General features: G+C 38.7%; 1 protein-coding gene across 1 annotated transcript in view; it reads right to left on the bottom strand.

The window, feature by feature from the left end:
* Positions 1-219: 219 nt before the first annotated feature.
* EFNB2 (ephrin B2) overlaps positions 220-12,826 on the bottom strand; it is a 45,878-nt gene continuing 33,271 nt past the window's right edge. Inside the window, exons 3-5 of the mRNA XM_074815335.1 lie at positions 6,511-6,603; positions 5,638-5,751; positions 220-4,021 (exon numbers count right to left, since the gene is read on the bottom strand). Coding sequence (XP_074671436.1) covers positions 3,639-4,021; positions 5,638-5,751; positions 6,511-6,603 — 590 coding nt within the window. The 3' untranslated portion in view covers positions 220-3,638. The remainder of the gene's footprint in view (positions 4,022-5,637; positions 5,752-6,510; positions 6,604-12,826) is intronic.

Genomic DNA, 12,826 nt, shown 5'->3' with positions numbered 1-12,826 from the left:
AAAAAGTCTGGGAAAGAAGTATGTTAACAGAAGTCAGTGTATTATAAGGAGCTTTCTTTCTTACAAACCACTAGCAATCAGGGTGGAGAGATGGGGGAGAGAGAATGGAAGAAGGGATGGAGGGAAGGGCAGAGGGAAGCAGGCTTGGTGGCTTTATTTTCATCTTTTAAAAAAGAAAAAAATCACAAAACAAAAGAAGAAAATACTTAGAAGGCAAGGTTTCCATAGGAAAAAAATATTTTATTTTTTTAAGAACAAATTCAGTTTGAAACAGACGTGGAATGTGATTTTCATAATTTTCATTTTCTGGGAACTAATTGTAATGTGGAACTAAAGCAGATTTCAAACTTATGACCGGCTAGTTTTAAAACAGAATGAAACAAACAAACAAACAAACAAAAAAAAATGAAAAAAAAAAAAAAGAAAGAAGAAATTATTTATAACTCAAGCATAATACTGTGTTACTTACAAACTGGACAAAGAAATTCTTAAATAAATATTCATGGTACACAATTTCAGCACAAATATGCGGCAATTTGGCAACCTTTTATACCATTTTTTTCCTCAATACAGTGCAAAGGGGAATGACACTGCCTTTAAACAAGCTGTAGCTAAATACATTGCAAAATTCAAATTTTATACAAAACATCTTGCTCGGACTTTATAAAAAACCAACATTGCTCTATATACACAATCTGGTTAAGAAAAGCCATTTTTGTCTTGTTTTCATGTGGTTTTTTTTTATTATTTAAAAAGGTGAATAAGGCTACTGTAACACCCCAAATCCATATACAGTAAATCTGAACCTATTTACAGCATCTTCACTTAGACATGATGGTGCAAATTCCAAGTCGGGTGACTAGGGACGATCATACAAGCAAGGCATTTACAGTAACTTTTCAAAGCTGGACCAACGTCAAATAAAGGAACAGTTGGTAGATTGTCATAATTCTGCACCAGACACAAAACAGACGCACAGTACATTTTTTTTTTCAATTGGTTGCAGGTTGCTCTTGAGCAATTAGTCTGATTTTTTTTCACAGTTTAGTACATAACTAGAATGTAGCCAACTGATGAAGCATAGATTTGATTTAATAAAAATCAGTATCAGTAAACCCATCTTTTCCCTTCCTCCCCCTCCCCCAAAATAAAATCTTAATGACTTACAAGAGAACCTTGTATGGATGGATTCACAGAAAGGAAGGGTTGTTGAAAAGAATTACATATGTACTGTAGTTAGTCACCATGGTAACCTTCCACAGAACCATGGGTTGGGATTTTTTTTGTTTTGTTTCTTTCTTTTGGACCAACATCCCAACATCATTTTCAGGTTCAGGAAACAGAAAGAGTGATCATTTTTATGACAGAATTTTTTTTTTTTCTTGCAGGTGCTCACCAGAGGTCTGAGAACCCCAAAATGCTGTTGCTACATTTTCTTTCCAAATCAGAAAGCAAAGTGTTACCATAGTAACATGACTATGTTAGAAATGTCTATTTGCATAGCACATATAAAAGTAGAGCTTTTTATTTCTTCTCCAGGGTGGGAGCTTTAGGGGAATAGCCATGCTAAAGAGAAAACTTTAACCTGAAACCCTCCTCTATGAACCTCAATGAAATCTACAGAACACATCAGCCCATAAGGCAAGGGAAAACACAACACAGAAAATAAATGCCGGCACACCTTGTTGTTGTGAAATATGTGATGCAGTAACATTAACTTCCTGATATTTTGGGACTTATATTTCCTAGTTTTCTCTTATGAGATGCTTTGGATTTTTTTTTAATATGCTCTCATTGTTATTTTTGGATGGCTGATGTTTTTCCCAGAAGCAGGTTTTTTTTTTATTTAAATATATATATACATGCATATATATGCATATATATAATCATATATATGTGTGCATATATATATACATGCACACACACATATATATATGTAAAATGATGACAAGTTAAGACTATTTAATTGCCGCAAATTAATTTCACATCTTCTGGTGTAGATTCTGTGCAATCTCAAAATATATATTAGTAAAAAAAGCAAACCAAAACAAAAAAGTAAGAAAGAACGAATGAAAGAAAAACTCTCAGTTTATATCCCTTGTGTTCTATACACCTATTATAAATAAGACATATCTTCCTTCTCCATCTCAGTGTCATAATTTATTTTATTCTTACAGACTGCAAGAGGTTTGCCATATGTGCTTTAACTTTGCAACAGAGCACCAATGAACAGCTGTGTCAGTCACAGTACCTATACTCACTGTGCAAGGACAGCACTACAATAAACCAAAGTGTCAAAAGGCTCAGTCAGAAAGAAATTCTGCCTTACTTTAGAGATGAGAAAGGGTTTTGGGTTTTTTTTCCACAACTTTACCAGTGATAAAATTACAGCTCATTTGACCCGCTGGCTTATAATCATCTTGGTCAGATTTGGCTCTCTGCTATTTTCTTAGATGCTTTCCCTGTGTTTAGTATAATGTGATAGTATAGCAGCTGAGTCTGCTTAAAAGTCATCCAAAGCAGACTACGTTTTCACTACAGCTTCAAAGCCGTATATTTTATTGCCAGTACCACAACAGCCCTGCCCTAATATATCCTCAGCGGCCTGCTACTGTCTTGTCCTCTCCAAGCTTGTCCACTTACTAACAATACCCCTTTGTTCTACTGTATTGAAGGTACTATTTTTTTTCCTGCGCACTGGTATTTGATAACCATGAATTCCTTCAACTGCAGCCCTAACCCACTGCACGTTAGTGTGCCTCCTACTTGCCTCTTAAAACTTAGCATACCAAAGTGCTGTGCTACCTACATGATTTTTTTTTCTTTTTTCTTCCCAGCTTCTACTTTTGAGGCAGCAGTATTCAACTGCAACTGCAGTCAGCCCTTCCCTCCACCACCCAGTCCTGCTCTTGACTTTGTTGACAGCCTAACTTTTTGGCTGGAAGGCTCCTTACTATCAAATACAATTTCTATAAATGCATTACCCATTCGAGTGAGGCTGCTGTAGCAGATGGATGGAGCACGGATCTTCAAACATTAATGTTCCATTAGTGATTCAGGAGGTGGAGTGAAAGGAAATCTTATGTGAAGGATGGCAGAGCCCCGGATAACAGAAACAAATGGAACAGTGACGGACTAAACGCAAGAGAACTTTAACAAGTCTTACTTGGACACTAAGGTCTGTGTGACAAATCCAGTACGCACTGAGAGAGACACACAAAAGTCAGAAGATTGCATTTCAAGCTTGATATATCCTAGAGCACCTTCCCAGGATGCCTAGAGCTATTAACATCCACAGATCACTCCATCTTCCCTTGGCTTTTGTACATGCCTGAACGCCCGCAGCACATGGCTTTGAGGATGATGAATGTAACAAGAGTACAGCAATCAGAATGGGCATCTTCTACATAAAAGTCTTCCAGCTTTTAGTGAATACTTATTCACCAAGATAGGAATTCTACAGACTAGGTAAGCTGTCCAGCTCGTGTTGGCTCCCAGAGAAAGAGCTGTCACCTTCTCCCCCCTGTGCTTGAGTCAATGCTAGCGCACAAGGCATCATCACAAACCCCAACAGAAAGCATTTGACCAGTGAGTTTCCTCTATGACTCAACTGTACCACAGAGTTGGTTGTGTGTTTCTCAGACCTTGTAATAAATGTTTGCTGGACTCTGAGGAGGCATCTCTTGAACTATGTACACTGGATGTCCATAGTCGCCGCTGACCTTTTCATAGTGGGGGCAAAAGACACTGTCTGCAGTCCTTAGAGGAATGATAATGTCACTGGGCTCAGAACCATTGTTGTTGCCACTGCGTTTTGGGGTGGCTAACGTACTAAGTGAGAGAGTTGTCGTGTGTTGCGGGGAATGCTTCCTGTGTCTTCTCCGGTACTTCAACAAAAGAACCACCAAAGTGATGATGATGACGATGAAAATGATGCACCCTGATGCAATCCCTGCAAATAAGGCCACCTCTGAACCCAGTATACTGGAATGCCCAGCCTTACTGCCATCTGTGCTAGATCCTAGAAAGAACGGAAATACAACAGACAAAAGTTATTGCCATCCCGTGACCCGTTTACGTTGCTTAAAAATGTGTAGAGTAAGCAGGACTGGAAGAATTAACTGACAGCTAAACTTTGACAAACCAATTACCCTGTTAGATAGCTAAATGCAAACAGCCGAAGTCAGCAATCAATATTAAACAAGACTTTGTGTCTGTTGGTCTCACTTTTGTGCTGCTCCCAAACCATCCTGTTTCATACATCATCATCCATCAGCGGTGAGGACTGGCACTGACAAGGCAGCCTTTGATGCACACTGCATCTTTTAACAGATGCCAGCCAGCCCCAGGCAGCAGAGAGGGGTGGGATAGGACTGCAAGGGGAAAGTAACACCAGGAACTGACAATTCTCAGGACAACTGGTACTGTTCAGAGTCACACCGTTCCTCTGCTATTTTATCTTTCGCATATTGATCTAAGTTAAACCACCCTTAGTGCCTCTTTACATGGACTCCTCTTGCTTGCACATGAAAAAAGGAGCTCGAGGCAGGGCAGGACACAGGCAAAACGACTATGACATGTATCTGTTTGTATTAACTTACATTTACTTAAAAGAAAACACCACCACACATTTGGTAGTCAGGAAAAGCTGATGTGCTGAACAGCCTGTTGAATATTTGTTGCCATCACACCATCATATTATTTGTCACAAAAATTAAATGAACGCTCAATTGACACTTTCTCACTTGAAAATTTGAACCACCTGCCCCTTCTCAATGCTTACTCACAGGTGGAAGAATGCTGCAGATACTACATCCACATAACTGTGAACTTTTCCTACTGGAACCTCCGTAGGAAACGGCTGAAGTGTGCCCAGTGACCGTCATATCAGATTCATTAGCCCAGTAATTAATGATAGAGCTAGCAAGGAAAACTTGCTGCCATTTTTGGGAACCCCGGAATCAACTGTCAGCAAGTTCTGCTTTGTAGCATTCCCAAGCTCCCAATTTTTTTCCAGAGACCTTGGGTATTAAGAGTGAGTTATTTCTTCTTCACCTAATGTCTGAAATGCATCCTGAAGATATTTGTTTGGAACCATCTGTTTATCTGGCTAAGATAATTATCAAAAAAAAAAATTTAAAATCTTCAAATTTAGCAAAAGACTGGCCATTCATGTGTAGACTTTATAGGGTCAGCTAAAAGATCAGGACATTAATTATAGATGCCTTGAAATAAACTTTATAAATGGCTGTCGAGAACCACTTGATAATGTATTATACGGGAAGAGAAAGACAGAAAGACTCGTTCATCTGCCAGAGTACTAAATGTAAGGCAGCATTTACCATCGTAAAGCTGCTTAGCGAACGTCCTATCCAAAAACTTTCCTGTAAATGAGTGATATTCTCACAAGATGTAATTAACTTTTCCTGCAGGGTGGAAGAGGGGAGAGAGCAGCTGTTGCCAAAACTTGCAGCTCCCAGACACTATCCACCAGAGCCTCAGAACTGGCTTATGCTTCATCTCAGTATGAAAACATTTGTTTTTCTGGCACTTTAACAGTAAAATAAAATGCATCTGGGGACAAAAAAGGAGACCCCGCCAGAGCCATGTCCCAAGCGCAAGCCCTGCCACACCTACCTGAGTGGTCCTTCACAAAGGGGCTGGTGGTGGAACTCTTCCCATTGGTGCCAGCTTCCTGCTCAGGGCGCTTGGTGGGATCTGTGTGCCGGGGCAGCCCTGCCGAGTTGGGATCTGGGGGAGAGAAAGACGATTCATGCAGCTTTGTTGCCTGACAGTACGGAGCCTTGTAAAATGGCTCTAGGTACCTTGTGAGACATGAATGGTTTTCAACAGAAGAAATCTTTATGCAAAGGAATGGGAGATATAAGAACGTAATTTTCCCTTTAAAGCAAAATTGTTATATTAGTTATTTCAGAGGTTTAAATTGTGAGGCCATCTGCAGAAACTATAGGGACTCCTGTAATTGGCAAGAAAAGCTTTGCAGATGACATTTCAGTTTAACTGAGGAAGTTGATTGACTACTGAACCAACTTCTACTTACAAGGATAATTCTTTCTTCCTGCACAATAGGTTATCTATATGTGAAAAGAGACAATGAACAAAAGCCCCTCTGTAATCAGAATTCATAACAAGCAAACTATAGAAATATTAGCTTCCCTCCTTTCACGTATTTTAAATAATTTTGAGCAGCAGAGTTGTGGCTTTTGTTTTTAAAATAAAAATAAAAATGACTGAAACACACTACTCCCAGGTGACCTTTCCTTCTAGGGATCTCTCCAATGAAGAGATCTTATTACGCTAACCTTCCTTCTGTAGAAATCTGTCAGTAGCTGAGGAAGAGAAAATAGGTGTTGCTTTCAGACTATAAGGGAGGAATGACCACACTAGACTCGGTTGGCTCTCTGCTCCACACTGCTAAAAGAAGCCTGAAAACTAAAAGGACATTGAGACTGATCAAAGTGATTTCATGAAACAGCAGATGGTCTTTACCTTGTCCAACTTTCATGAGGATCTTCATGGTTTTTGTCTGGCACACCCCTCCCTCCTGGTTATCCAGGCCCTCCAAAGACCCATTTGATGTTGCTGATTAAAAATAAAAGAAAAATAAAAAATAAAAATAAATAAAAATCAGGAAATCAACAGGCAAAGTGATGTGAATATGAGTTTCTGAAAGCAGAAATCTTTCAATCTACCAGGACCTGTTCTTGTTGCTCGGGCTGACCTATGGAAAGCTGTGAAATGTTGAAAGCCAAAGGAATGAATACACTGGTAAGCAGTACAATATATACAAATGGAAGAATGTGTTATCAAGGTTTCAAATTTACCCAGCAACCTTTTTTTCTATGCACAATTGACTGACTAACTGACTTGGATGAAAACACAGCACCTTGCTAAAAGGTGATGGAGTCAGCTGAAAAGGAAGCCCTGGCAGGCTCAGAGGAGCAAAGCACTGAAAATTCACCCCTTTTTTTCCCCCCAACAATATCTTTATAATCACAACGTTACACCTGCTTCCTCTATTACAAATCTCCTGCTGGAAGAAGCGAACGCATACAAAAGACCCAGGTGAAAGCTGAGATTCTGCACTGATTGGAAAACCATTTAATATTTTAAAGTGCAATCTCACTTTTCCCAGCATTGAGGAGCCTCCATGGGGGCGGATGGTGAGGGGTGGGGATATTATGCTCTATTCTCACGGAAACCTTTTCACTTGTACAAACAAACGGATGCTTTCCCCCCGTGTTTATATTGTTCTCGCTTAACTAGGCGCTGGTTGGAACCGCGCAACCCCACCGCAAGCTGACACTGCCATGAGATTTGAGTGCAAAGCACAACTCCCTTGGAGAATCCAAAACATTGAGTCACGGTCTAGGGGTGTGCCACTACTGATGCTTGAGACAGCTGTTGGTTACAAAACCCCAACAGCCGCTGGAACACCATTCTGCAGGTCCCCAGCTGTGGGCATCGCGGCCACTCCACACGGTGCCAGGCACTGGCTGCTGTCGGCGTGTGTCCTGGTGCTCTGGCCACAGCGGCAAAGTCAGCATGTCTGCCAACAGCGCACTCCAGCTTCACTAGTTAGGGAACACGCCAGGGGTTTTCCCACCCCAGTTGTCTTGGGGGTGAAAATTTCACTGTCATTTCTTGGAGCTGTTTATCCAAGGCCCAAAACGCACTTATGAGTGGGTGCACGCACATGCATCGGCACCAGGCCACCAACTGGAGAAAACAAATAGAAAATGGGATATAACAGAGCTTGCTGCTTGTTGTGGCTGTGGTGCACAACTTAAGCAGCACTTTCCTGCCTCTGCCCCTCTCCTTTCAGCTCAGGATCTAATTCACCCAGGGCTTCACACTGTTTCGATCTTTGTTTTTAATTCTCGCTCCTTCTCTTTTGCCTTCCTTGGGGATTTTCTTTCAAATGCAGCCTATGTATAGTTCCTTTTTCCTTCACAATGTCTTCCTAGCCCCATGGCAGTATTTTTCTTGCTCTAATCTTCTCTCTAGCCGTAAAGATATAAACCCCATACTGCTGAACCCTGCTTCCTAGCCTTTGATCTACTTCTTGTTTTTGTTCCACTTCTGCCTCTTTTGTGACTAACTCGAATTACAGCCACCATACAGACTCCCCAAATTGTGCTTTCTTTTCCTAAAATTCCCTTCTCCTCATACATGGTCCCTCCCAGTTCCTCCTCTTGTTCCCTCCCCCTGTAAAAACATGACAATGGCCATATGTGCAACTACTTCTTTTTTTTCCAACTTGCAAAAAAGACTTTTTAAAATATAAAAGAGCACAATGAGTAATTTAAGATAAAAGCTGATCTGAAATGTGCCACTGCATTGCCAGGCTCAGAAAATAATGGAGACATATAGTTTTGTTTTCTTTTGTTTTTTTCCAGAGGGAAAAAAAATCAATACTAAGAACCAGTTCTGGACATAAATCAAATGTGTCTTTGCTGAAAGTGGTTTTTATGACCTATTTGCCAATGTACCAGCACAAGGACAAGGGAAAAAAAGCAGTAAATAGAAATACAAAACCTGAGCATCAACTGAAAGTACAACTAATAAATACTGACTTTGTCTTGCATTTTTTGTTATTCTTAATTTGTTTTTTAATTGAGGTGATGTGGGCTCACATCTTCTTAAACACCTTTTACTTGATTTTAATTGAATAGAGTGCTGCTTCTTTTGAACATCAATGCCTTTTTATTCTTTAAAGGCCTATACGTTTAACCCACAGAGCAGGAGACCTCAATAAGATGCAGAGGATGCAGTCTGACCTCAGTACAGAGCAAGAACGTAAGATGGCAAAAAGAATGCAAAATTACTTCAAATACAGTCTCCAAATGGGAAGGCCCAGAGATGTACAATGAGTCTGGTTGTATGCCTACGCGAGCGCAATCTGCCTCGCTTGCTTGCTAAAAGAATGCTTTCAGAGCTTTGATGTCAGATGAATGAATTTGCAGAAGTATTCACTTTTTCCACAGTTCTTCAAGGGGTTTTCGAAAAGCCTATGTTATAGCTCAGAGTAGAGACTGCTACATCCCAAGAACTGGGGAGCTTTCAAAGAGGAACATTTCAGTGACAGAGCAGTTTCCATCTCAGCTTCTCCCTGTAATTAAACTGACAATTACCCAAGGCCACTGGAGGAAATTATTTTTCAAAATTCATTAAGACTATCGGAATATAACCTCACATATCCCTAGTGTACCAGGAAGAAAGTGGGTAGTTTTAAACACATCGTTTCAAGCTTTGAAAAGCTGTACAGAGAAAAAGAAGTAATCTGGGACATCAGAGAAAACACAGTTTCATACTGCTAATGCCCCTTGACAGTTCTGTGTGCAGAAGACAAACAAGGGAGTGAGTACAAAATATTCCTCAAACACTTGCTGCTGCCTTTCTATATTGATCTCCAAATGAAAATTATACCCACTATCATGTAAGTTCCTCCACTGCACTCACACTACTTCAGGAAAGTGACCCTGTACCTGGAACTCTGCTTACACTGAAATATTTAAAAAAAAAAAAAGTGCCTGTGGTAGTTTTGGGTATAAACACAGAAACATAACACAAGTTTCTTGTGTCTAAAATACAAATGCTACTCTCTGGTGTGTTTATATGAAATTTTAGACCTTCCATCCAGTTTATTTTTATTTACATGTATTAAAAAAAAGAACAGATTCAGGGTTTTTTTATATTTCAATCTAAATATGGATATATTTTACACACATGTCCTACTATACATGACCCTGTGCTAAGAAGACTAGATACTACTTAAATATTAACATTAATGTGTAATTAATGATTAATATGAAGTTTCTCATGAGTATGAAATATTCTCAGGATCCAACACTTCACTTTGTATTAATACAGCAACACATAGGAAACTAAAAGTAAGCACAATGTTGCTAAACAGGTAGCAAAATATTTTTAAACCTTTTGACGGATAGGTACCTCTGATTTTCTGAGACCTGTCCTGTTCCACTGGTATCGTCTGCAAAACTAATCATTACAGTCAAAAGCGCACTAAATTATTCAGTCAACAGTTTATCCATACCTACAGATAAACACACATAAAATTGCCCTAAAATCTCTACTAATTTTAAGACTTTCTGACAAAATCATAATGATTTATAGGCAATGTTTACAGCAATCAGTCAAAAATTATGTTGGAGCTCTGTATATACAGACACTGTGTGTCTGCATTCCTTGAATACAACAGCAACTGCCATTTTATAAGGAATATAAATCCAGGTTTTCAATTTTCAGAAAAAACTGACCTGTTATGAAATTACGGTTAACAGTCTGTTGATACATACTTACTTTGGAGAAACTAGTATACATTTTCGGTTTTGTAAAACACTGCCTTAACATATCCTCTCCTTTACACAAGAGGAAATGAAATTATTCAGACCAAAGAATTTCATTCCATCTCTGCCTTCCCTTCTTCGAAATACATAAATTATTAAAAAAACCCACTCAAAAAACACAACAAAAAAACAAACCAAACAAAAAAACCCTGGGAACTCATGTAAATCAATGTATGATGTTTTACATTTATTTGCTTTTAAAACTTCACAAGTGTTGTTTATTGTACAAATTGCATTAGTCATAAATGCAGAGGCAGGGAATCAGTGAGTGAAACAGAGTCAGCTGACAAGAACAGTTCCTGGCTATGGTTCTTATACAGTCCCCATGGAGAGGAAGTAATATTACATTTTAATATGTCTTCATTTGATTGTTATTACTCTGCCTCCCAGGAGGCTAAGCCACTGCATGGATCTTGGCTGTTTTCAACCTATCAGGTTGGTAACATTGCTCTAATCAGATGGAGAATTAAGCTGCTGGATTTGTGCCTGTATATAGCTTTTCATTCACAAAGCGATTAGAAATGAAGGCAGAGTCACAAAAATTCAACTTCCTTCACTCCTAAAAACACACATTACAAATGAAAAAATGCCATCACAATTACTTAAAGGAAACACTAGCAGACAAAAATCTCAGCCTCTTAATTCTGCCACAATTATTACCCACACTTTTATGTTTTATGATTATGAAAAACATTACGTACTTGCAAATGTCATATCCTTTGAGCCAACACGCCTTTATAACACATTTATTTCTAGAGCTTGAATATGAAATGGACTACATAGCTGAAGAGAGAAATGATGATCATCGTACTTAATTTTCCTGTGAAAACTAAATGGACCTTAAACCACAGACTACAGGAACGAATGAGTGATGTCAATTGATGGGCAAGGGCAAAATCGGTTTTGTCCACCCTCAGTGTGCTGGACAATACAAGCCATTTGGCAATGTATCAAAGACACATCACTGACAAAGTCATCAAGAATTAATTGCTGTTGGTGTGGATTGGTTAATAGAAAGATGAGAATAACAGGTTTCTTTGGGGTAGATCAGTACGGTCCAATAGTAGTGTTTTTCACCATTTTTTTCTTAACTACTGCTTGAATTCAGCATCAGAAAATAGGTTTCTCAAATTCAGAGCTAAATAAAATCAAGTAACTCTACCCATCTTCACTTTTCCCCAGCTGTGCTTAGAAATGGAATGGAAAAACCTAAACAGCAGCAAAAGTCCACAAAAGCTTTAGATCCAACAGTAGTAAGAAGTTATTCTTAAAGCAAAGCTGCACTTGATCTCATATGCACTCATAGGATTACTAAGCACATGTAAAGCTTTTGAGGGTTTTTTATTTTATTAAGCAATAGAACACTATTTTGGCATCGTGTGTTTGTGCTCTCACTGCTTTCATCTGCTTTTGGTCCTTTTAATGACTCTCTTAGTAAAGTACCAAATAAATAATTCTTCTTTCCCATAAATTATCTAAATTTATGGGACAGGTTTAAGAACACCAGAAATCACACACTGCGAAACCACAAATCACAGATCACAACAGAGAGGTTGTTTCTAGACCAGCCAGGGATGAAGAACAAGGCAGCTGAGGTAATAGAAAGAGTGTTTTAATTAAATGAAATGATTTTTTTTTTTCCCCTTTCCCACTTTGTAGCAATGCCAGATCTGCATGGAGATCTGAAACAACCAAAAAAAATTGTTCAGGCCACTCACCAAAGAACAGGTAGCTTGGCAAACACTATGTTGGGTGAGCTGCCGAAAGTTTAGAGAGAAGATAAATATACTAATTTCAACTCTAGCAACTAACAGTTTACCCTTGTTTGTAGTGACAAAAATGAGACCGACACTGAAACCTTCACTTTAAAAAAAAATGGAAATTCTCTTCCAAAATTTAACTATCAGCGGCCCCAAACCTGGACTGCAAGTGCTTAAATGCATTATGAATAGATACACAGAGTACTGTCAATGTGTTGCCTGTGTTTCTATCTACAGACAATAAAATCACACTCTAACTTTTCCACTGATTTTACAAATAAAGTTATCTTTAACAAAAAAGATAAAAACCTTCTGAATTTGCTCAATTAATACAATTTAGGACACACAGACAGTAATGAAAAATGTATAAAAATAGCTTACCAATAATTCTGTGTTTTTCTAACATGTCTGGTTTTTTATTTGTCCTACTTGCAAAGTCAAGGTGACAGCAGAATTTTAAGGAGTTTCTCAACCTAAAGGCCATTCAGAAACTCTCATTCTCTCAGTCTTATTCCACACATCTCTTCAAATTAAGATAGATTTTTTTCTTAAACTAAAGCTTATGGAGTGTTTATAAATAGTCTTGAAGCCAGCCTTTTCTCTGTCTATCGGCACATGAGGCAAAACTTCTATGTGAAGAAAAGGACAAGAATTCTTCCTTCTTCTTTTCCATTT

This window comes from Strix aluco, chromosome 2 (assembly GCF_031877795.1).
Source record: "Strix aluco isolate bStrAlu1 chromosome 2, bStrAlu1.hap1, whole genome shotgun sequence".
NCBI classification, from domain to species: domain Eukaryota; kingdom Metazoa; phylum Chordata; class Aves; order Strigiformes; family Strigidae; genus Strix; species Strix aluco.
This window is presented reverse-complemented; position numbering and strand designations above follow the sequence as displayed.